The sequence below is a fragment of the Pseudorasbora parva genome, chromosome 13 (assembly GCF_024679245.1).
Source record: "Pseudorasbora parva isolate DD20220531a chromosome 13, ASM2467924v1, whole genome shotgun sequence".
Lineage (NCBI taxonomy): Eukaryota > Metazoa > Chordata > Actinopteri > Cypriniformes > Gobionidae > Pseudorasbora > Pseudorasbora parva.
In genome coordinates, this window is record NC_090184.1 from 950,139 (window position 1) to 976,292 (window position 26,154).

The window sequence follows — 26,154 nt, forward strand, 5'->3', positions numbered from 1 at the left end:
CTACTTCCACGAAACGAAGAACAAAAACTGCACATAAGTTGTGCTTTGCTTTTGGTATGTTTTCAAGCCACTGTAAACTTTGTTACACAACATTTTGTGCAGGCAATTAGCTTATTTTATTGTAAATGTAAAAGCCTGACAATGTCACAGATAGACACCTATATTGTGGCGGTATTCTGTTTTTACTGACACTCTCCCAAATCGTAGCTCAAGGAAAATCCCACTCATAAATCACCACTTTTAGCCACTTTTAAATCTTCTATTACATTTTTTATTTATTTATTCTGTAGCTTTTAATTCACTGTGATTGTATGTCCTAAATGTTGGGCTATGTCCTTGTTTCTTTAACTTGTGTATTGTTCAGCACTTTGGTCAGCCATGTTTGCTGTTTTTAAATGTGCTATGTAAATAAAACTAAAGCCCTCTTCACACGGGACTAGTATTATCTGGGGACCTCTGGTGATTTGTAATAATTGTAGAGAATGTCAGTGATCTTAATCCTGTGCGAATTGGCCATGTCTGTAATTTGTAAAGTAAAAAATGTCCCCGCAAATGACCTGCCATATTTCGCCGCACACCGAGGTCCTGTGATAATATTAGTCCCGTGCGGATCAACATCTCTGTGATTTGGCCAGGATTAGGCGGATTGTATATAATTTTTGCAACCTTTTTTTCTGCCTGTGAGCATTTCTATCTTTATCTTTCACGAAGAATAAAGTCTGCATTCATAATGCGCGGCCGTTATGAATTCCCGCGTGTCACATGCCTGTCCTGTCTTGTGTGCACATGTGGGTTTTGTCAGTATGGCCTTTGTGCTTCCGTCATTGTCTGATCCCTCCCCCTTGTTATCTGATTAGTGTTGATTTCTCCCACCTGTTCCCTCTTAATTTCTACCCTTTATAAGCTCCTTGTGTTTGTCAGTCTTTGTGGAATCCCTGTTATGTCTACGTATCCTGTTTCGGTGTGTTTTGAGTTTATGTTTTTGGAACTAGTTGTTTTGCCCCCTCGTGGGTTTTGTTTTGTGTTGTTTCATTTATGTTTAATAAATTCACATTTCTCTGCAATTGAGTTCTCACTTTAGTTTCTTTAGTGTTACGTGACAGAAGGATTCCACCTCTGTCACGTAACACTAAAGAAACTAAAGTGAGAACTCAATTTTAAGGCGTCGCTGCACCCATGGGATGGCAGCAAAGTTCCCTGATTATTACGCAGGAATGAGAAAATAGTTCCTCTCTGTATCGGTCTAAAAAAATCACAACTTTTCGATTTCCATTGGTCTTACTACACAATGTAACTACAGCAGAGGCAAGTTTTAAATAAGAAAAATATTATATTTGAAAAAATAAAGTCTTTGGTCATTTCTGAGCGCGATGCAAACGGTCTAATCTGATTCAATGATATTAAGCTATGCTAAAAGTGCTACCGCCAGATACAGAGATCGGCTGAATGGATTCAAAAACCCTAAAACTCAACTGTTTAACTCTAAGGGACTTGGAAAATGGAGTTTTCCTTTAATATAAAAAGGATGGGTGGATCAATATTTTTAATTTAAAGTTGTATTGAGAGTGCCGGTCCTTCTTAAAACTAATGTCTTTATTAACGTCTTTAGCTCAAGCAACAGTGCGAACAGCCACTAATCCATATACAACAAGACGGGCTATATGATAAAGGCCAATAATTAGGGAAGCCACACACACACACAAGCACACACGCACACACACACAAGCACACGTGCACACACACGCACACACACACACACAGTAAAATATTCCCCCAGTGTAAGTAATCTGTTCTCTATGTGAATATACAGTAAAGTGTGATTTATTCCTGTGATCAAAGCTGAATTTATCATCATTACTCCAGTCTTCAGTGTCTCATGATCCTTCACTAATCACTCTCATATGAGGATCTGTGCTCGAGACAAATTTATGATTATTATATAACAGTGATTTTTTTGTAGTTCCATTAGGGTTAGAAACACTGTGAACTGGTTCTGACACTTCAGTGCAGTGCACTATAAATCTGACCTGATTACATCCACCAAATCATGGTTTTTAGTTTTCAAATCGTTAGCACAAAATAGCTTTAATCGTTCGCTAGCATTTGTCGATGCTAAAAGATTAAAGTGTAACCTCAGGTCTCCGCTCCGCAGGTGCGTGTGTTCCCTTATCTGATTGGTCGGGAGTCTGCCTTCGCTGATAATCTGAAATGGATGGCTTGTGCTAATAAAGGTTAGGCTGCTCATTCTTTCTCATGCAGTTCTGTAAAACATTTTATCTGCTGATTATTGAACGACATATAGTCAAAACTGAACCTGAAGTTGCTCTGTTCAATGTTTACACTGCAAAAAATGCTTTTCTAACTTAGTATTTTTGTCTTGTTTCTAGTCCAAACATCAAAAAAAGTCTTAAAACAAGAAGTATTTACTAGACAAGCAAAAGTAATTTTCTTGTTTTGGGAAAAAATTCAAACAGAAAACAAAATTATTCTCCTCACCCCATTGGCAGATTATTTATCTTATTTTAAGCAAAAACTCTCTTCATTTTGAGTTATTCTTCCCAAAACAAGACCATAATTTTTACTTGTCTAGTAAATGTTTCTTAACATAAGAATTTTTGGATATTTAGACTAGAAACAAGACAAAAATACTAAGTAAGAAACGCATTTTTGCAGTGTACAGCAATGTATGCACACTGTAAAAAAAAAGTCACAACCTGAAATTTTTAAGTACAATCAACTTGGATGTTTAAGTTATTTCAACTTAGATTCTGACTTTTAAAAAAAACGAATTACATCCTGTATAACTAAGTTTAACATTTCCTAACTTATTTTGATGAGTTAAAACAATGTAAAAACAAATGTTGTCATAACTTATTGAACATTTTTTACAGTGCATATGCAAATGAATATTGGTATCTGCTGTAATTGTGTTATCAGGTTATTTCACCCAGATCTCCACGCTGGCAGATGTTCAGGAGAATGTGATGGAGTATCTGCATGTGCTCAGCCGGCCAAAGGTCATCGATCGAGAGCATGACATGGTGTGGACGGAAGCCTACTTTGATAACACAGTGAGTGATTTGACATTTGGATGTTTTCATGTGCGTGGGCTACACATATAAATGGTATGAACCTCCATACACACAGAAGAATTAATTGTGCCTGCTAAAACTTGCAGACACTGCTTTAAATGATCATTCTGAGTGCTACACTGAAAAAAATGCTTTTCTTACTTAGTATTTTTGTCTTGTTTCTAGTCTAAATATCTAAAAAGCCTTACATTAAGAAACATTTACTAGACAAGTAAAAATTATTGTCTTGTTTTGAAAAAAATCAAAACAAATTAAAAGAGTTTTTGCTTAAAATAACAGAGATTCAGAAAAATTATCTTGTTTTCTGTTTGAATTAAGATTATTTTTCTTACCCCACTGGCAGATTATTTATCTTATTTTAAGCAAAAACTCTCTTCATTTTGATTTATTTTTTACCAAAACAAGACAATTAGTTTTGCTTGTCTAGTAAATACTTCTTGTTTTAAGATTTTTTTGATGTTTGGACTAGAAACAAGACAAAAATACTAAGTAAGAAAGGCATTTTTTGCAGTGTAAGAATATACCGCAGTCTCAGAGGAGTACTGAAGGAAAATTCAAATTGAGCGGAAGTACATAGGAGGGCGGAGCCAGGCTAATTACACACCAGACAAAACGTCTCAGGTTATGTATGTAACCATGGTTCCCTGAGAGGGAACGAGACACTGAGTAAAGCTCTGCGGGAACGCCCCTGCATGATTGCGTCATGAAGCACTCGTGAAATCAGTCCAAGTCACGGGCGGATGACGTCATTGACCAGGAAACTATATATAGCACCCCTGAACCAAACAGTGTCAGCTTCTGATGGGTCAAACAAGTCGGTCACAGGCGTACTGGGAGTATGGCAAAGCAACACAGTGTCTCGTTCCCTCTCAGGGAACCATGGTTACATACGTAACCTGAGACGTTCCCTTATCGAGGGAACTTGCACTGTGTCGGAACACTGTGGGAACTTAATACCCACGCCACCTTAACTCTTAAATGCCTGTATATGTGAAATCCCTGCGCACATTATGATACAACCACCCGAGAACCTGGAGTAGAAGCCACATCTAGATTATAAAACTTCAGAAATGTGTGCAGAAAGGACCACCCTGCCGCATCACATACTTCCTGAAGAGAGACTCCTGACAAAAGAGCCAAAGAGGCAGCCATGCTCCTAGTAGAATGGGCTCAGACTTTTAAAGGTGAAGAGTGTCCGGCCTTTACTCTGGGAGCCGAAACTGATAAATAGTTGATCAGACTTGCGCCAAAGGGCATCTCTGTTGAGATAAGCGTCTAGCGATCTTACTGGACAGAGCAAATTTAGTTTCTCCTGGTCTGAATTGGTCTGAAATCCTGGTCAGAGCAATATAGAACCCGCCATATTTGTGGGGACCTTCGGGAAGTAGCCTTCTCTCGGAAACAAGAAGGCCTTCACCATAAGGTGCAAACTCTAAACAAGAGGGAGCAACTGACAATGCTTGTAGATCCCCTACTCTTTTAAATGAGGAAATAGCCAGAATAAAAAGTATTTTTAATGTAAGAAATTTTTCCGACACCTCTTCGATAGGTTGAAAGGGAGCCAACGTTTGGCCTTCTAGGACTATGGCCAGGTCGGCACCCTCAAACGTGCCGCAGGCCTCAACCTCAAAGTACCACGGAGGAAGTGAGTTACCCATAGGTATCTACCCACAGGCGCACAATCCAGATGAACATGGAGAACGTTTCCTGAAGAAATCCCAGCACTGAATTGACTTGACAGTTCACAGGAGTCAGCACATGGTTTGTACACCATGCAAAAAAGACTCTTCATTTTAGGGCATAAAGCCTCCTCGTAGAAGCAGCTCTAGAATGTAACATGGTCTCAACTACCTCAGTAGAGAGACCCGAGCCTATGAACTGAACCCCCTCAGGGGCCAGGCCCACACCTTCCATAACTCCGAATGTGGGTGTAGGATTGACCCCGATGCCTGAGAGAGAAGGTCCTCCCTGACCGGAATTTCCCAAGGAGGACCCTCCAGAAGAGACACAATATCGGACATCCACACTCAGCCCGGCCAGAACGGGGCTATTAACAACAGCCTGACCCCGTTGAGGTGAACTCTCTCTAGAACTCCTGGTAGTAATGCCAGATGGGGAAAGGCGTACAGACGCAGCCTCAGCCACGTCTGCACCATGGCATCCAGCCCCAGGGGAGCTGGATGCGTGAGAAAATAAAATAATGGACAGTGCGTAGTCTCTCGAGATGCGAACAGATCCAACTGAGCTTGCCCGAAGCGATCTCAGAGGAGACCCACCAATTCGGGGTGGAGTCTCCATTCCCCCGGCAGAGCCCCCTGCCTCGACAGGAAGTCTCCCGCCTTGTTCTGATGCCCCGGAATGTGTATTGCACGAATCGACAACAACTTCCCCTGAGCCCATATCAGTACCAATTTCCATAATTGGCGTGAGCCAGGAACCCCCCTGGCGATTTATATAGGAAACCACCGTCGTGTTGTCCGTACGGACCAACACATGGCGGCCCCTGAGGTCTGGAAGGAAGCTCCTGAGTGCCAGGAACACAGCCATCAGCTCCAGGTGGTTTATGTGCCAGGAGAGCTAATGACCGCTCCACAGACCCCTGACTGAGCGACCACTCATGGTCGCCCCCCAACCGCTGAGGGAAGCATCCGTCGTTAGTGATACGCGATGACAAGAAGCCCCCAAAACCGGCCCTTGGGACAGGAACCAACGGCCCTTTTACACAACCAAGGCATGAAGGCATCGCCGCGTGACCTTGATCATGCGAAAGGGATTCCCCTTCGGGGAAGAACCTTAGGTTTTGAGCCACTACTGTAAGGGTCTCATGTAAAGCAGGCCAAAAGTTATCACGTTGGACGCTGCTGCCATTAAACCCAGCAGTCTGAAACTGCTTTACAGTGAGTGAATGGCCTAGCTTCACCTTGTTTACGGCTGTGTGGATCGAATCGACCCTGACGGGCGATAGATGAGCCCTCATGATTTTCGAATTCCACACTACACCTAGAACAGTGGTGACCTGAAAAGGTGACAACATACTTGTGAAAGTGCAGGGTTATAAAGCTAGGTCAAATGGAAGAACCTGATATTGGTATGCTTCGCCCCCGAAAAGCAAACCTGAGGAACTTCCTGTGTTGTGGAAGGATGGAGACGTGAAAGTAAGCGTCTTTCAGGACTATTGTGACACACCAGTCCTCGGAACTGATCTGACACACGATCTATTTCAGTGTAAGCATTTTGAATTTTAATCTTTTGACTGCCCGATTTAACTGACGCAGATCTAAAATGGGCTGCAGCCCACCATCTTTCTTTGGAACTATGAAGTACCGTTTGTAAAACCCTGACTCTCTGCTGTGGTGAGGAACCCTCTTTACAGCCTCTTTTCGCAGTAGCGTCTGTCCATTACCAGAGCCTGCTCGGAGCTTACCACTGTGTGTACAACCCTGTTGAATTTGGGTGGGTGTGACCCGAACTGAATTCTGTACCCTTTTTATATTGTACGCAGGACCCAATCTGAAATATTCGGCAGAAGTTTCCACGCTGCCAGAAAATCTACTAAGGGAACCAGGCTGGCCTCTGATGTCGTTTGAACGGCCAGCTCGATTTCCTGAAATGGCAAAACGGCAGGAAGCAACCGAACTGACCCACAAAGAACCCTCCTCGGGGGTTGTGAGCTTCCCCACGCCGCTACGTTTCCGGGCGGACATGGAGAATTGTGCCTGCTGAAGACCGCTGCGCCCCGAAACACCAGAGGTGGCGGGGTTGGCAGAATGGCCCCCTGATGGCACTGAGAGGAGACGAGTGCCTCGGCACGCCGTCTCTCCACGGAGGGGACTGCCATCAGAAGTCTGACGCCTCTGGCGTCAGGACTTCTTCGCCGAAGCCTTTCTAGAGACAATTACAGTCCTAAAATCTGCTCTGCCTCGGGAAGACTTCGGCTTAGCGCGCTGTCCCGACCCCCAGTCTCTCTGTGGGGGAGCTCGGGAAGCCACACACTTTCTGCTGGGCTCTATGGGAGGAGGACGAACTCGGCTGGGGCTGCTCACGCCTAGCAGCCCCAGAGATATATACTTTGCGGTGGAGAAACTTTTGAAATACTGCCGCCTGCCTTTTCGCCTCTTGACATTTTTCAACGACTGTATTTACTGAGTTGCCGAAAAGGCCGGCAGCAGAGATGGGGGCATCTAATAAAAACGTTTTGTCCCTATCCTTCATATCGTACAAATTCAGCCATAAATGTCTCTCCGTGGCCACCAGTGCTGCCATAGAGCGGCCGATGGATTTTGCCGTCTCCTTGGTGGCCCGAAGAGATAAATCAGCTGCCCTCCTAATCCTTGCTATCGTCTCTCTCCCCACTTCCTCACATTCATTGTCTATGTCCTTTAGCAGGTCAGCCTGATATGCTTGAAGGACCACCATAGTGTGTAAACTGGTGACCGCCTGACCTGATGCTGAGTACGCCCTACCCACTAAACGAGCAGAAGAAACCGCAGAGCGTGCTTCTAACTCGTGAACTGAAGCATCAGATATAGCGGGTAAAGGCAGAGATAGGGGATCACCCGTCTCTAGCCCCACCGCTAGATCCATCTGCGAACCCCAGGAAGAAAGCCTCCGCTGTGCCTCGGCAGCAGCGGGACCCGCCCCCTAGGGAACGCGAGCCGAAAAACCCTCCTCAAAGAGGGCAAGGAGTAACACACTGCTTAAACTGATTTGCCATTTCGTTTTCTTTTTTCTATATATATTGAGAGACAAACACATCAAATAGACAGAACAATTTCACATAGAGTGCTTGTGAAGACACAGAAGCTGACACTGTTTGGTTCAGGGATGCTATATATAGTTTCCTGGTTAATGACGTCATCCGCCCGTGATGTTCGTGCACGCCATTGGACTTATTTCACGAGTGCTTCATGACGCATTCACGCAGGGGCGTTCCTGCAGCATTCCGACGCAGTGCGAGCTCCCTTAATAAGGGAAACCTAAATTTGCAACATTGAGTGATTCAGATCCAGGCACTGCTTTCAGAAGTACTGAGCAGGAGCAAATAGAAATATGTGTGTGCACTCATTTGATGGTAATTTGTGTTTTGTCTTTGTAGCGTCCACAGGCTCAAAAGGTAAAGGTTTGATTGTGATTTAATGGTGTTTCTTCATGGCACATTAACCCATTGAGCGTATCTGCTTGGTTATTCTCTATTGTGTGCAGTGCAGTTTAAACAAGTTTTCATTCTCTTTTGATTTCTCATGAAAATGGCATTCTGTAGTCTGTGTTACACTGCCATACTGGATTTCACAGTCATCTGTAAATGGAGTGTCTGCTTTCTCTGTAGTGTGGATGCCAGTCTGTGTATATGTGTGGAAGAGACAAGAGACGACTTTATCTCTGATAAAGCCCTGATAAAGACCATGAAACTGCTCTGTTTTAAATGCATATTAAGATACAGAAGGGCTTCAGTGACATATCTGAGGACTAGTGTCTAATTCAGTCTGACTCGGTTTTATTGAATATCCCTCTTAGCGTGAGTGTTTGGATGAGGCTCTAATTGCACTGCAAAAAATGCTTTTCTTACTTAGTATTTTTGTCTTGTTTCTAGTCAAAATATCTAAAAATATACTATACAATAAAAAAATTACTGTCTTGTTTTGGGAAAAAATAACTCAAAATTAAGATAATTTTTGCTTAAAATAAGATAAATAATCTGCCAACGGGGAAAGAAAAATAATCTTAATTCAAACAGAAAATATGATTATTTTGCTCACCCCATTTGCAGATTATTCATCTTATTTTAAGCAAAAACTCTTAATTTTGAGTTAAGAAAAGCATTTTTTTGCAGTGTGTGTGTAGGGTTCTAGTCTGAGCTATTGTTGTGCCTTCAAATTTTCACCACAACCCAGTGAGATCATTCATCATTTTATAGCCCATTTACTCCTGCAGAGATGATGAGAGAGCAGAGCGTTGTAAATAAGGAAATGAATAGCACAGTTTAAGCTGATTCTTCTGTAGTCCATTGCCCCACTTCTGCCTTCTTGTGAGAATGTATGTTTGTGACTATTTTTACATATCATGAATTCATCAAATGAGTGTTTGTGAATGTGCAATTGTGCATGAATCGTGCATATGCATGTGTGTTGCCGCCATCAGGGAGAAGTAGGCTGTGACGTTTCTGATTTAGATGCAGATGATGAAGCTTTTTTCCAACTCAACCACAGAGTCCATGGCAGCTGAGCCACATCCATTCACACCTGAGCATGAGTCCGGGGATTCGTTACTGTTTTATTTCAGAGAATTTCACACATTTCACATTATGCATCTGTACTTATCGTAGTGTATTGATTGTGTCCACTATTTATTGGTGGGATAGTTCCCCTCCAAAATTGTAAATTCTGTCATCATTTACTTACCATCATGTTGTTCCAAACCTGTATGAGTGTCTTTGTTCTGCTGAACACAAAAGAAGATATTTGATGAAATGTTTGCAACCAAGCAGATAGACGAACCATTGACTACCATAGCTTTGTTACAAACATTCTTCCAAATATCTTCTATTGTGTTCAGCAGAACAAAGAAACTCATACAGGTTTGGAACAACATGAGGGTAAGTAAATGATGACAGAATTTTAATTTTGGGGATTTTCTATCCCTTTAAGAATTTTAAGGATGTTGAGAGCTAAGTTCATCACACATTTTAGGGCAGCTGAGAATTTAAAAAAGGATCTAGCATGCCTTGATGGTGTTTACAAAACCTGAAATACACTAACTTGGTAGTTTCCAGGTGAGATTTCACTCATTCTAATTGGCTGCTGATGCAACAGCAACCGATCAGCTGCGCTAGTTAGATAACGATGTGATTGCTAACAAATTGAGTTAAGGACCTATCATAAAGGAATGCATAATGAATTAAATAATACTTTTACTGAACACCAACAACTAGAAAGACAACACAACAATCCATTGATGTTAACGCACATTAAACTAAAACAATGAACTGAAACAATGAAACAGGAAAACTGAGGGCTTAAAAACAAAGAGGTAGATTATTAAAAGAACAGGGAACAGGTGAGAACTAATTAGAAACCATGACGAGAAAAAAATTAATGAATGAGAGCAAAATGGTGACGGAAAACCATGACTAGAAACTAAACAGAACAAAACATTGAAACTAAACATAAGCCTGATATTATGGCCCCGGAAGACACGTCTCTGCGCTAGAGTCCGAACTGAGGAGGGAAGGGTCCTTAAATGAAGATGAGGAGCAGGCAGAGGAAGATAATCATAGGAATCAGAGAGGAGATAGTGGTGGGAGGAGCCAGAGGAGGACCCAGAGCAAAGAAAAGATGAACGCCCACAACGGAACTGATGGAGGGAGGAGCCAGTTTGGAGTCTGGTGAGATGGAGACATGACCAAAGGAGACCCATGCGGAGCCGGAGGGGTGGGGGGTTCAAGCGCAACTGATGATTCGGAAAGTCTAAGCCAGAGCGACTATTGACAAAGGTAGAGCCAGCGGGACAAGGGAGCCCAGTGGAGCCAAAGGGATGACAGACCATGGTGGAGCCGAGGGGATAGAGGGCCAAGTTGGAGTTTGGGGCTCCGAGGCACGAGGTGGAGCGGAGAGATCCAGTGGCCAAGGTGGAGCTGATTACTGGCAAGCCCCAGGCGGATCCAAGCAGCTGAGTGGAACCACAAAAGGAGGAGCCTGAAGGTAGACAGTGGAGGCGAGGCAGAGGAACTGAATGACTTTGGCAGGGGAGGAGGGAGACCATCATCGACGAAGGAGACTTGGAGCTAGGCAGGGCTAATGGTGTTGAAGGAGACTTGTAGCTGGGCAGGGCTAATGGTGATGAAAGAGACTTGTAGCTGGACAGGAATAATGGTGATGAAAGAGATTTGTTGCTGGTCAGGAATAATGGTGATGAAGGAGACTTTTTGCTGGGCAGGGCTAAAGGGGATGAAAGAGACTTGTAGCTGGGCAGGGCTATTGGTGTTGAAGGAGACTTTTAGCTGGGCAGGGCTAATGGTGATGAAGGAGACTTGTTGCTGGTCAGGAATAATGGTGATGAAGGAGACTTGTTGCTGGGCAGGAATAATGGTGATGAAGGAGACTTTTTGCTGGTCAGGGCTAATGGTGATGAAGGGGACTTGGTGCTGGGCAGGAATAATGGTGATGAAGGAGACTTGTTGCTGGGCAGGGCTAATGGTAATGAAGGAGACTTGTAGCTGGGCAGGGCTAATGGTGATGAAGGAGACTTGGTGCTGGGCTGGAATAATGGTGATGAAGGAGACTTGGTGCTGGACAGGGATAATGGTGATGAAGGAGACTTGTAGCTGGGCAGGGCTAATGGTGATGAAGGAGACTTGTTTGTGGGCAGGAATAATGGTGATGAAGGAGACTTGGAGCTGGACAGGGATAATGGTGATGAAGGAGACTTGGAGCGGGGCAGGGCTAATGGTGATGAAGGAGACTTGTTGCTGAGCAGGGCTAATGGTGATGAAGGAGACTTGTTGCTGGGCAGGAATAATGGTGATGAAGGAGACTTGGAGCTGGGCAGGGATAATGGTGAGGAAGGAGACTTGGAGCTGGACAGGGCTAATGGTGATGAAGGAGACTTGGAGCTGGACAGGGCTAATGGTGATGAAGGAGACTTGGAGCTGGGCAGCAATAATGGTGATGAAGGAGACTTGGAGCTGGGCAGGAATAATGGTGATGAAGGAGACTTGGAGCTGGGCAGGAATAATGGTGATGAAGGAGACTTGTTGCTGGGCAGCAATAATGGTGATGAAGGAGACTTGGAGCTGGGCAGGAATAATAGTGATGAAGGAGACTTGTTGCTGGGCAGGGCTAATGGTGATGAAGGAGATTTGGTGCTGGCCAGGAATAATGGTGATGAAGGAGACTTGGAGCTGGACAGGGCTAATGGTGATGAAGGAGACTTGGAGCTGGAAAGGGCTAATGGTGATGAAGGAGACTTGGAGCTGGACAGGGATAATGGTGATTAAGGAGACTTGGAGCTGGACAGGGCTAATGGTGGTGAAGGAGACTTGGTGCTTGACAATGGAGACTTTGTGCTAAATGATTAAACATAATTTGTGCTAAATGATGAAACATCAAACGTGCTGGTTTGACTCAATGGCAATGAAGATGAATTGGAACTTGGCTTATCCAGCAACGATGAAGATGACTTGGAACTTTGCTTAACCAGTGAAGACGAAGACGACTTTGAACTGGGCTTAACCAGTGGCGACAAAGACGACTTTGAACTGGGCTTAACCGGTGAAGACGAAGATGACTTTGAACTGGGATTAACCAGTGAAGACGAAGATATCTTGGAATTGGGCTTAACCAGTGAAGACGAAGATATCTTGGAATTGGGCTGAAACAGCAAAGATGAAGACAACTTGAAACTGGGCTTAACCAGTGAAGACGAAGATAACTTGGAATTGAGCTTAAGCAGTGGCGACGGAGATAACTTGGAATTAGGCTGAAACAGCAATGACGAAGAAGACTTGGAACTGGGCTTAACCAGTGAAGACGAAGATGACTTGGAATTGGGCTCCCTCCCCTGAACAGACTCCGTTGTGGGCTCAGGCTCAGCGTCAGCTGTGGGCTCTGTCAAGCAAAGCTGAAGGCTGGATGGGCTTTGTGTTTGGAGTGAGGCTGGCATTGTCCTCTGTACAGACAGCAGGTATGTCCAGTGTTTTAAATCCTTTAGCTGTTATAATCCAATCTAGGTCTTGTGTTCTGTCATGGATTAGGTGTGTAGTAATATACAAAAGATGATGTGTGATGCAGAATGAATGAAATAACATTACTTTTAATGGACACCAACAACTAGAAAAACAACACAACAAACAAACATTAACACAAGACAATGTACTGTTTATTTCAAGTTTTCTAAAACCATATGATAGCTTTGTGAGGCAAAGAAATATGAGAGTCTGATCTTGATTTGTGATCTGTATATTGGGAGAAAGCTTTTTAGCACTCTTAATGCCACAGGTGTTGTAGCAGTGTATTTCACATTTTGTAAAAAAAGAAAAAAGAAAGAAAAGAAAAAAATACAGTATATATATTAAAAGTCTGTTTAAATGGCATTCACCCACCTCTTCCCTATGTGTTGTTGTGCATTTGTATAGCTGGAAAATGCTCAGGGTCCTGTACTCATGACAACTGTGGCCATGCCTGTGTTCAGCACCAAGAACGAGACCGTGAGTGATGCTAAACATTGACTTCTGTAATGTTCACCAGTGGTTATTCAGTCAGTATGAATGTGTCTGTATAATGCTCTTTGTACTAGACCAAGGGTGGCTAATCCTGTTCCTGGAGATCTACCTTCCTGCAAAGTTCCGTTCCAACCAGTGCATAATTTGTAAATTAATAATTCCCAAATCCAAAACAACAATTCAAATGTGCTATGACTGACATTAACACATACAACTTCAGTTTTCACAGAACATAAAAGAACATAAAACGGTGATGGAACAGCAATATAAGCATCATTCACTAGTGTTGTATTACCCGAGACCGGTCTTAAGACCATTTTTTGAAGGTCTTGGTCTTGTCTCGGTCTCGACTGCATTTCTCCTTGGTCTTGTCTCTGTCTCGGACTTAGAGGACTCTGGATTTTATCTCAAGACCAGTCAAGACCACAACTGCAAGGGTATTACTAAATTGCTGGTGCTTTGTCTGATTTAACATCATTAATGTGATTTGATGTAAAACTTACTGTTTAAAATGCAATCAGTAACTTCTTTGTAATGTGATTTCTTGTGTTACTGTGGTGCCAGGTTCAAAAATTCAATGCAGCATTGTCTCAAAAATGCCCAAAATTGATATAAATGCCCACAAAATTCAGAGATTTCGTTGTTTTAAGTTCAAGTTCAAGAGTTTTATTTGTCACATACACAGTTATACAGAATACAACCGGCAGTGAAATGTAAACAGGTCCGCTCCATGGACAGCAAATAACAATTAACAAAAAAAGCACAATAAATTATAAAATAGGAATAGGATTAAGGTGCTATATATATATATACATATGTAGAATTATGAATAAATCAAGTAAAAGAAATGAGATGTGGAATAAAATAAGTGAGATAAAGTAAACTGGAGACTATAAAAATAAATACGTGGATAACAGAAGTGCAGAAGTGTAATGTGCAAACAGCATTATAATGAGTAGTTACATGGAACAACAAGAATAAAGTGCAGTGCAATATCAGTATGTGAGTTTGTTAGTACTGAAGTGAGGTGAAGTCACATGTTGTTAAGTGACAGCGTTCAGGAGTCTGATGGCCTGTGGGAAGAAACTCCTCCTGAGTCTCTCAGTTTTGGCCATCAGGCTACGGAAGCGCTTACCAGAAGGCAGCCGGGTGAAGTGGGGGTTGGCCGGGTGATTAATGTCCTTGATGATTTTTTTTAGCTCTACCTCTGCATCGTTTGATGTAGATGTCCTGCAGAGACGGGAGAGCTTACCCTGAGATGCGTTTGGACAAGTGCACCACTCTTTGCAGGGCTTTGCAGTCGTGACTGGTGCTGTTACCATACCACGCTGTGATGCACTGAGTCAGTAAACTTTCTATCGCCCCTGAATAGAAAGTTTTCAGGATAGCTGGTGAGACCCGGAATTTCCTCAGCTGGCGCAGGTGGTACAGTCTTTGCCTGGCCTTTTTCACCTGTGACTGGATATGTGCAGTCCAGGTCAGGTCCTCGGAGATGTTCACAATCACAGTCCACAATCAGTTCTTTGGTCTTGTTCACATTCAGAAGGAGACAGTTGTCTTTGCACCATGATGTCAGTTGCTCCACCTCATCCAAGTATGCTGTCTCATTGTTGTTGGAAATGAGGCCCAGGACAACAGTATCATCCGCAAACTTGATGACAGAGGTGGAGCTGTGTGTGGACAAACAGTCATGCGTGTAGAGAGAGTAGAGCAGGGGACGGAGGACACAGCCCTGTGGAGCTCCCACACTCACGGTGATGGAGGTGGAGGTGAACTGTTCTACTCTCACCACTTGAGGTCTGCCAGTGAGGAAATCTTCAATCCAGTGACAGAGAGAAGAGTTCAGTCCGAGATCCAGGAGTTTGTTAGTTAGCTTAATGGGAACTATGGTGTTAAAGGCTGAACTATAGTCAATAAATAGCAGTCTTGCATAGTTCCCATTCTTGCTGTCGATGTGTGTGAGGGAGGAGTGGAGGACGTGAGAGATGGCATCTTCAGTCGATCTATTGGAACGATAGGCGAACTGAAGAGGGTCCAAGGTGTCAGGGATGGAGGAGCAGATGTTGTTTTTGAAGAGTCTCTCAAAGACCTTCATGACTAAAGACGTGAGAGCCACTGGGTCATTTAGGCAAGAGGGTTTACTGTTCTTAGGGACAGGGATGATGGTGGATTTTTTGAATGAGGTTGGGACCACAGATGTAGCAAGGGACTCATTGAAGATGGATGTGAGGAGTCCGGCGAGCTGATCAGCACAGGACCGCAGGACACTACCTGAAACGCCATCCAGACCAGCAGCTTTCCTAACATCCACACGTTTGAGTGTCCTACGAACCTCATCCTCCGAGACAGAGATCACGTGATTGTTGCAGCTCTGAGTGATTCTCTCTGACGCGTCACTCGGCGGTGTCGCGCTGCCGCGATTGCCATCAAAGCAAGCGTAGAAAGAGTTTAACTTCGTTCACAAGCAACGGATCAGCTCTCACTTCTGCAGAGAATTTCGTTCCAAAAGCACAGATGGTCCTCAGTCCCTGCCACATCCGCCGGGAGTCGTTGAGTTGGAAATAAGACTCCACGCGATCACTATAACAGAGCTTTGCGGCTTTAACGGCGCGTCGGAGAGAGCATAACAGGATGATTTATAATCACTCATATTCCCTGTTAGTAGACCGGCATTGTATGCGGCAGTGCGATCGTTCACTGCAGCATGGATTGATCTGTCCACCCACGGTTTCTGATTAGAGGAAGACGTTATAGTTATTGTTTGTGTGGCTTGCTCTGTCAGTGTGTTGATGAAGCAGAGCGCCACATCAGTGAACTCGCTGACGTCCGATGAACTCACCCGGAACATGTCCCAGTCAACGTCATCAAGAGCTGCCTGTAGCATGATCTCTGAATGAGGCGACCAGCGTTTAACTTCCCGCCTCACCGGGGGTTCCTGAACGAGCCTTTGTTTGTACTCAGGTGTAAGGAAAATGGCGACGTGGTCCGATTTACCAAAGGCTGGTAGTGAAAGAGCCTTGTAGGCATTCTTAAACAGAGAATAGCAGTGATCCAGTGTGTTTGCTCCTCGTGTGGGACAGGAGACATGTTGGTGAAAGTTAGGCAATACTTTCTTAAGGTTGGCTTTGCTAAAATCACCCGCGACAACGAAAGCCGCATCGGGGTGGCTGTTTGTGGAGCCGCTGATGGCATCATGGAGGCCAGATAAAGCCAGTCCCGTGTCTGCCTGTGGTGGAATATAAACCACAGTGGCGACGACCGAAGAAAACTCCCTAGGCAGATAGAATGAGCGGCAAATGATTGATAAATGTTCCAGGTGAGGCGAGCAGGATCGCGAAAGGATGGAGATGTTTCTGGGATCGCACCATTTCTTGTTGATCATGAAACACACTCCACCGCCTTTGGTTTTACCGGCCTCGGCTGTTCTGTCCATCCGGAAAACAGAGAAGTTCTCAGACGGCGTCACAGCTGTGTCCGGGACCGCGGGCGTGAGCCATGTTTCGGACAAACAATAGATGTTGCAGTCTCTCATGTCCCATTGAAAACTTATCCTGGCTCTAAGATCGTCCATCTTATTCTCCAAGGATTGGACATTTGTGAGCAGAATGCTCGGGAGAGGAGGACTGAATGCTCTCTTCCTCGGTCTGTTGCGGATCCCAGCGCGTTTCCCGCTGTTTTTTTAATCTTCGCCTACGAGTCGAGTGGCCTTTGTTCAATTCAGCGTTCCGAAGAATCTCAGGTGGCCACAGAGGATTGATGAAAGCGTCTTGAACCAGGTCAGTGTAGCGATAACCTATTTCCAAAAGTGTTTTGCTTTTCAAAATCTATCTATCATCTAATCTATCTAACTAATCTATCATCAGACCAAGGCTGATGATAGATTAGTAAAAATCGAGAACAAAAGAGTGTAAAATAATAAATAAAAGCAAAGTCTCAGAGGAGCGACCTGAACGGCGACCGAACACGTTGGCGCCATCTTTTTATATAACATGGAACATACACTCACCTAAAGGATTATTAGGAACACCTGTTAAATTTCTCATTAATGCAATTACCTAATCAACCAATCACATGGCAGTTGCTTCAATGCATTTAGGGGTGTGGTCCTGGTCAAGACAATCTCCTGAACTCCAAACTGAATGTCAGAATGGGAAAGAAAGGTGATTTAAGCCGTTTTGAGCGTGGCATGGTTGTTGGTGCCAGACGGGCCGGTCTGAGTATTTCACAATCTGCTCAGTTACTGGGATTTACACACACAACCATTTCTAGGGTTTACAAAGAATGGTGTGAAAAGGGAAGAGCATCCAGTATGCAGCAGTCCTGTGGGAGAAAATGCCTTGTTGATGCTCGAGGTCAGAGGAGAATGGGCCGACTGATTCAAGCTGATAGAAGAGCAACTTTGACTGAAATAACCACTCGTTACAACCGAGGTATGCAGCAAAGCATTTGTGAAGCCACAACACACACAACCTTGAGGCGGATGGGCTACAACAGCAGAAGACCCCACCGGGCACCACTCATCTCCACTACAAATAGGAAAAAGAGGCGACAATTTGTACAAGCTCACCAAAATTGGACAGTTGAAGACTGGAAAAATGTTGCCTGGTTTGATGAGTCTCGATTTCTGTTGAGACATTCAGATGGTAGAGTCAGAATTTGGCGTAAACAGAATGAGAACATGGATCCATCATGCCTTGTTACCACTGTGCAGGCTGGTGGTGGTGGTATAATGGTGTGGGGGATGTTTTCTTGGCACACTTTAGGCCCCTTAGTGCCAATTGGGCATCGTTTAAATGCCACGGCCTACCTGAGCATTGTTTCTGACCATGTCCCCATCCTCTGATGGCTACTTCCAGCAGGATAATGCACCATGTCACAAAGCTCCAATCATTTCAAATTTGTTTCTTGAATATGACAGTGAGTTGACTGACTAAAATGGCCGCCACAGTCCCCAGATCTCAACCCAATAGAGCATCTTTGGCATGTGGTGGAACGGGAGCTTCGTGCCCTGGATGTGCATCCCACAAATCTCCATCAACTGCAAGATGCTCTCCTATCAATATGGGCCAACATTTCTAAAGAATGCTTTCAGCACCTTGTTGATCAATGCCACGGAGAATTAAGGCAGTTCTGAAGGCGAAAGGGGGTCAAACACAGTATTAGTGTGTGCTCCTAATAATCCTTTAGGTGAGTGTAATTAAGCAATATCCCAAGAGCAAGAGAGCTTTTTTCATTAATATTAGCACAGTTGGAATTGATACTGATTTAATACAAAGGTTCAATAAACAAGTTAATATAACATTTTTATATTACATTTAAAACTGTCTTTGCTAATTCGGCAACGTTGCTGCTTTGAACAAATCGGTTGAATAAATGATTCCGTGAATGTTCAATAATGTTAATGTTTTAATGTTAAATTAATCTGAACATTATTTATGATGGTGTAATTGTACCAATTCAGATGCATCTTCTGCCATTATTTTTATTGTCAGTGATTTGATTGGAAACAGCGCTATAGTTTCTTATATTCTAATTGTATTTATTCATTAAATACAAGTAATTTCTCAGACAGTAGATATAGATCTTTTAGATGAATTTAAGGAGTGCTGGTCTGGTCTTGGTCTTGTCTTGGTCTCAACCCCACAAAGTCTTGGTCTTGGTCTTGGTCTCAACCCCACAAAGTCTTGGTCTTGGTCTTGGTCTTAACCCCACAAAGTCTTGGTCTTGTCTTGGTCTCGGCACATGCTGGTCTTGGTCTCGACTTGGTCTCGGCACATGCTGGTCTTGGTCTCGACTTGGTCTCGGCACATGCTGGTCTTGGTCTCGACTTGGTCTCGGTTCAGGTGGTCTTGACTACAACACTATCATTCACCAGTTTCTGCACGGCCCTCACTACAGCCTAGTGTATAATTCTGTCACATATATAGCTAGGCTGAGACCATTCAGTTAATTAGTGATATTCTCTCTCACCGACAACACTGTTGTCTTTTTCAGTACACTGATTTCTAATCGAACTCTTGTTGGTCTCCCGTTCTCCTGATTAGTATTTAAGATCCATCTTCTCTGGATCTCTTTTGATCAGAAACACCATCAGCTTTACTTGCAGATATGACAAAAAGAAAATATGATTGACTGTCTTTTGGACATTTTGCAAATATTAAAGGGGGGGTGAAATGCTGTTTCATGCATACTGATCTTTTTACACTGTTAAAGACTTGGAATCCCATACTAAACATAGACAAAGTTTCAAAAGTTAAGGTGGACGTTTGATGGGAGTATTTCTTTGTCAAAAATACTACTTCCGGTTAGTCATAAGTTTCGGCAAGTTTTTTGAGATCATGCGTCCCCATTGACGTTAGTGGGGGCGGAATTTCCTTGTATGGGCCTTACGGACAATTCTACCGGAAGCGCGTGAGAGAGAGAGAGGGAGAGAGAGAGAGAGAGCGAGAGAGAGAGAGAGCAACAGCCTACGCCCATCAAAGCGCTGGCTTGTAGGATGCTAAACAGGTGATATAACCAGTAGCTACTGACTTACCCACTGATAGGCCGGCGGTCGATCTGTATTAGCACTTTCCTCACGCGACGGGCGAATCACTTTCCTCACAGAGCGACTCACTTTCCTCACGCGGCAGGCGAATCACTTTCCTCACTGAGCGAATCACTTTCCTCACAGAGCGAATCACTTTCCTCACGCGGCGGGCGAATCACTTTCCTCACTGAGCGAATCACTTTCCTCACAGAGCGAATCACTTTCCTCACGCGGCGGGCGAATCACTTTCCTCACTGAGCGAATCACTTTCCTCACAGAGCGAATCACTTTCCTCACGCGGCGGGCGAATCACTTTCCTCACTGAGCGAATCACTTTCCTCACAGAGCGAATCACTTTCCTCACGCGGCGGGCGAATCACTTTCCTCACTGAGCGAATCACTTTCCTCACAGAGCGAATCCCTTTCCTCACGCGACGGGCGAATCACTTTCCTCACAGAGCGACTCACTTTCCTCACGCGGCGGGCGAATCACTTTCCTCACAGAGCGAATCACTTTCCTCACAGAGCGAATCACTTTCCTCACGCGGCGGGCGAATCACTTTCCTCACTGAGCGAATCACTTTCCTCACAGAGCGAATCACTTTCCTCACGCGGCGGGCGAATCACTTTCCTCACTGAGCGAATCACTTTCCTCACAGAGCGACTCACTTTCCTCACTGCAGCGTGCTGCTGCACACGTCATTATTTAGCTCCGCTCACATGACACGCCCCCACCCGCTCGGCTTTTTTCGGAAAGACTCGGAACAGCGCATCTTTCTTATATAATTATTAAAAAAATAAAGACTTTTCGGAGATATGCAGGATGCAATGCTACTCTATAGGTACTCAAGATTGACATGACACTGACTGAAACTGAGTGTTTCACCCCCCCTTTAACATTTTTATTGGAATAATTTGTCAGGTATGTAAAAGAATTCTGGAACAGGATCCAGTAGGATCCGGCTCAAATTAAGCACAGGCTCCAACCATGATCAGACACAACTGAACAGCTAATTAAGATCTTCGGGATTACTTTATAATTACAGACAACTGTGTTGGATCAGGGTTGGATCTGAACTCTGCAGGTAAAACGATCTCCAGGAACAGGATTGGGCTCCCCTGTATTAGACAGATGAAATATGCCAATGTATGAAATATGTCCCTAACACACTCATGTTCATTGTTTTAAAGAGAAATAAAGGAATTCTTCTTGGAGTGGTTGGCACAGATGTTCCAGTGTCGGAAATACTGAAGGCTATCCCCAAATACAAGGTACACAAACAATATAATTCTTACACAATTTTAATAGTTCTCCATTTATTAGAACCATGTTGAGTTATAGACAAAAAAAGACAAAAAAATACATTAAGAAAATAAATAGGTTCAATTTAAAATGTCACAAAATGGCTTGACGCCTTCCTCTGTTTGACATATTTCCGATTGAAATGCAGGTTTCAGGTAAGTTTGTATTGAGTTTGTATTTGTATTGTGTTACTTTACTTGAGTACAATTAAAAATCAATACTTTTACTTAATTACATTTTTTAAGATTTTTTTTTTTTTTAATTTACAGTCAAAAAGTGCTTTTTTTTTGGAGATCACTTCATTCTATTTTCCCTTGCTATTACTAAATCATTTGAATTGCGCTGATGCCAAGATTAATTTAAATGTAAAGTGACGTCATGTCGCATCAATTACTACAATGCACAGCACCTTGACCTGGAAATCAGAGCGAGAGGCTTTTCAGCCCCAAAAGAGGCTTAACACTCACAATTTTGAAAATCAGCTTCTGCTTAAAGGGATAGTTTACCCAAAAATGAAAATGATATGTTTATCTGCTTACATGTAGGTGTGTCAGTATTTATATCATTTTTTACCTCGAATACGATCTATGTCCGACACACGTTCAGCGTGCCATCGTTTCCGGTAAGTGGGGTCAATGTACATGATCTGACAGAGATGTCCTACACCTATCTCTACAGCAGATTGTGTACATTGACCTCACTTACAGGAAATTATGGCACGCTGAACGGGTGTTGGACATAGATCGTATTCGAGGTAAAAAATGCTATAAATACTGTTGTGTTTCTCTCAGAAAGCGATCATTTCGTGTCTTAAGACGTCAATGTGTCGTCACGAGCCACAGCGTTTAATATGGATTCGTATGTGTGTTTTTTACTCTCATAGAAATACACCCCATTGACATTATATGAACAACGGTTGGAGTTAAAGACCTTCATTTGTGTTCTACTGAAGAAACAAACACAGCTATGATGCCCTGGGGGTCAGCAGATAAACATCACTCTCATTTTTCGGTGAATTATCCCTTTAAGTTAAATCTGATTTTTAATTGTACTCAAGTAAAGTAAAAATCACCAAAAATAATACTTAAGTACAGTAATCAAGTAAAATGACTGAAGTACCTTACACCTCTGACTTTACTTTGATACTCCACTTTAGATATCCGGTAACACTTTAGTATGGGGAACACATATTCACTATTAACTCCGACTTCTGCCTCAATAAACTCCTAATTTACTGCTTATTAATAGTTAGTAAGGTAGTTTTTGTAGCGTTTAAGTTTAGGTATTGGGTCGGATTAAGGGATGTAGCATAAGCTCATGCAGAATAAGGCATTAATATGAGCTTTAGAAGTGCTAATAAACAGACAATATCATAGTAATATGCATGATCATAAGACACTAGTTAATAGTTAATAACTGAACCCTCAAATAAAGTGTTACCAAATATTCTAAAATTGATTACTTTTTAACTACATGTCAACTAGCACTCATTAGAGTATTAGTAGACTGTCTGCTTAATATCTGCTAACACTAAGTTATGACACCTTATTTCACAAACCCTAACCAAACAGTCTAATAATACTCTGAGAGTTAGTTCACATGTAGTTGCAAAGTTACTTCTAGTTAGTAGAATGTCTAAATTGGACCATTAAAATAAAGTTTAACCTAATAAAATCACTCCTATTGTTTAGAAACTTCAAAAACCAATACGTTATAATCAGTGAAACTGTCTACACTGACAGTGGCACACCATGATGACGTTGAGCTCTGTGCTATTCCTGATTTAGTTCATGTTCTTGCACTTCTTTTGACACAAAAGACAAATGGATCACGTCTGGTCGAGTCAGACAGAAGAGCATCACATCATGCAGCTCTCTTGGAAGGTTTTAAGTATTAAAATAGACATATAATATCACAAGTTGATATTACAAAATATTAACAATATATTACCATATAACATAGTGATACGTTACACTACTAAAAATGACCATACAGAATCTGAGATTAGAGATGGCTGCGGCACTAACTGTGTGTGTGTGTGTGTGTGTGTGTGTGTGTGTGTGTGTGTGTGTGTGTGTGTGTGTGTGTGTGTGTGTGTGTGTGTGTGTGTGTGTGTCTTTTCACAGCTGGGAATCCATGGTTATGCCTTTGCTATCACCAACAACGGATACATACTGACCCATCCAGACCTGCAACCTCTGGTAATGTATGGCTTATGATGATGATTATGATGATGATGATCTCGTTAGAGGCATTGTGCTGTGAGCCTGCAGCTGTGCACAGATGATAAGATGAGAGCATCCGCAGCTCAAGAATCAAAACTCCTTCATGGTCTCACTGCTGTGTGAAGTGTGTCGATAAACAAACCTGTGCAATCGTCAAAGAGGGAACGTACTCAGGAGAAGCAGGATTAGAGCAAAGAGGCAATGAAAACAGTCAAGACAATCACAAGTTTAGATATACACTCCCCTAAAGGATTATTAGGAGCACACACTAATACTGTTTGACCCCTTTCGCCTTAAGAACTGCCTTAATTCTACGTGACATTGATCAACAAGCCGATGAAAGCATTCTTTAGAAATGTTGGCCCATATTGATAGGAGAGCATCTTGCAGTTGATGGAGATTTGTGGGATGCACATCCAGGGCACGAAGCTCCCGTTCCACCACATCCCAAAGATGCTCTATTGGGTTGAGATCTGGGGACTGTGGCGGCCATTTTAGTTCAGTCAACTCATTGACATGCTCAAGAAACCAATCTGAAATGATTGGAGCTTTGTGACATGGTGCATTATCCTGCTGGAAGTAGCCATCAGAGGATGGGCACATGGTGGTCATAAAGGGATGGACATGGTCAGAAACACTGCTCAGGTAGGCCGTGGCATTTAAACGATGCCCAATTGGCACTAAGGGGCCTAAAGTGTGCCAAGAAAACATCCCCCACACCATTACACCACCACCACCAGCCTGCACAGTGGGAACAAGGCATGATGGATCCATGTTCTCATTCTGGTTACGCCAAATTCTGACTCTACCATCTGAATGTCTCCATCTGAAATTAGAGCTGGATAGAACTTGTTTATGCTGGTTAGAGCTGGATAGAACTGGTTTATGCTGGTTGGAGCTGGTTTATGCTGGTTAGAGCTGGTTAGAGCAAGTTTATACTGGTTAGAGCTGGTTTATGCTGGTTAGAGCTGGTTAGAGCAAGTTTATACTGGTTAGAGCTGGTTTATTCTGGTTAGTGCTGGTTTATGCTGGTTGGAGCTGGTTTATGGTGGTTAGAGCTGGTTTATGCTGGTTTGTGCTGGTTGGAGATGGTTTATGCTGGTTAGAGCCGGTTTATGCTGGTCAGAGCTGGATAGAGCTGGTTTATGCTGGTTGGAGCTGGTTTATGCTGGTTAGAGCTGGTTTGTGCTCGTTAGAGCTGGATAGAGCTGGTTTATGCTGGTTGGAGCTGGTTTATGCTGGTTAGAGCTGGATAGAGCTGGTTTATGCTGGTTGGAGCTGGTTTATGCTGGTTGGAGCTGGTTTATGCTGGTTAGAGCTGGATAGAGCTAGTTAGAGCTGGATGGAGCTGGTTTATTCTGGTTAGAGCTGGTTTATTCTGGTTAGTGCTGGTTTATTCTGGTTAGAGCTGGATAGAGCTGGTTAGAGCTGGTTTATCATTGCTGGTGACCAGGAATGATGGATTTTTCAGGGTCACCGAGCTTGTGAAGAATATCTAGATCATATTTCATCCTTTAAAACATTTTTAAAACATTAAAACATTTTGCAATTTAAAAAAAAGCCCTTTTAAAGAGCCATTACTCCGACAAAGACAACACATTCTCATTACCATATAAGTCCAATAAATGAAATTCATAAATATAATTACATTACTGTAATATGAACATTTATCATTTAACCATTATATTTTTGTTTTCTTCTGTTTTGGAGTGAAAAGTGACCTGGATTATATCCTTTTTTTTTATTTTTTTTTACATTTAATCATGTAGCTGATGTCCAGGGTAAATGTGTATCTGTGCATTATGTCAAACTACAAATTGCAGTAGAAAAAGCCAGCTATATTATTCTCTCCTGTTTAAAAAGATAAGCTTCTTGACTCTTCCTTTAGTGTCATTCTGCCACTGGAGGGCAGTCTATGCCTGTGTCTCACACACACTGATCTACAGAACGCTTATCTTTTAAAGGAAAAGCCCAAGGACAGAATAAAGCAGTGACACAGAGCGCATGTCCTATCCCAGGAGGGCTAACAGCTTTTATAGTCTGATCTCTGTGGGACAAACATTACAGTTTTACATGCTGTACTGACATGTACAGAGTGTACTTTTTTAATGATCTATAGAAAAAAGCCAGTGACTAGTGATGTTATTGTGTTTGTGACAGAATCACACTAATACGCATAATGTTAATTAATATCATTGGTGTTTCGTTTGTTTTTAGTATGAAGAAGGGAAAAAGAGGAGGAAACCCAGCTACAGCAGTGTGGATCTGTCTGAGGTGGAGTGGGAAGACACAGAGGATGAGGTAACTTTAATTCTACATAAAGTTATAAATACAGTTTAAAGGAAAGTTCTGGTGAAATCTGTTAATCTTAACATACTGTATATTCACAGCCACAGAATTCAATCCAACGCTGCTTACTCCACTTTTTTTTTAAACTTCTATTATATATTAACATGGTCTTTTTGAACTAAAAAAAACCCCTTAAAACTCTTCTTGAAACAAATCTTGGTAAGTTACACCAAACCCTGAAAGTACAGTACAGAGAAGTTTGGGGCCAAAATGTAATGAAATGCTTTAAAATGCCTGTAATGTTTCTATAATATGACCTATTTTCATGAGTCATGCGGTGATATGTTTTGTCTACAATTGTAGACAAAACATAATCTAACTAAGCTAAAAACAGCTAATTATACTACAAAAAAAAGAAGAAAAAAGAAAAGAACTTGTAATGAGGCGTTTTAGTTAAATAGCTTACTTATAGAGTTGCATAAAGTAAAAAAAATAAAAAA

The 26,154-nt window shown here is 42.7% G+C and overlaps 1 protein-coding gene across 1 annotated transcript in view; it reads left to right on the forward strand.

The window, feature by feature from the left end:
* Positions 1 to 26,154, forward strand: part of cacna2d3a (calcium channel, voltage-dependent, alpha 2/delta subunit 3a) — a 164,122-nt gene that overhangs the window by 69,341 nt on the left and 68,627 nt on the right. The window contains exons 12-18 of the mRNA XM_067412885.1: positions 2,153 to 2,231; positions 2,938 to 3,071; positions 8,188 to 8,205; positions 13,222 to 13,293; positions 21,029 to 21,109; positions 23,267 to 23,341; positions 25,583 to 25,666. Of these exons, the coding sequence (XP_067268986.1) occupies positions 2,153 to 2,231; positions 2,938 to 3,071; positions 8,188 to 8,205; positions 13,222 to 13,293; positions 21,029 to 21,109; positions 23,267 to 23,341; positions 25,583 to 25,666 (543 nt within the window). The remainder of the gene's footprint in view (positions 1 to 2,152; positions 2,232 to 2,937; positions 3,072 to 8,187; positions 8,206 to 13,221; positions 13,294 to 21,028; positions 21,110 to 23,266; positions 23,342 to 25,582; positions 25,667 to 26,154) is intronic.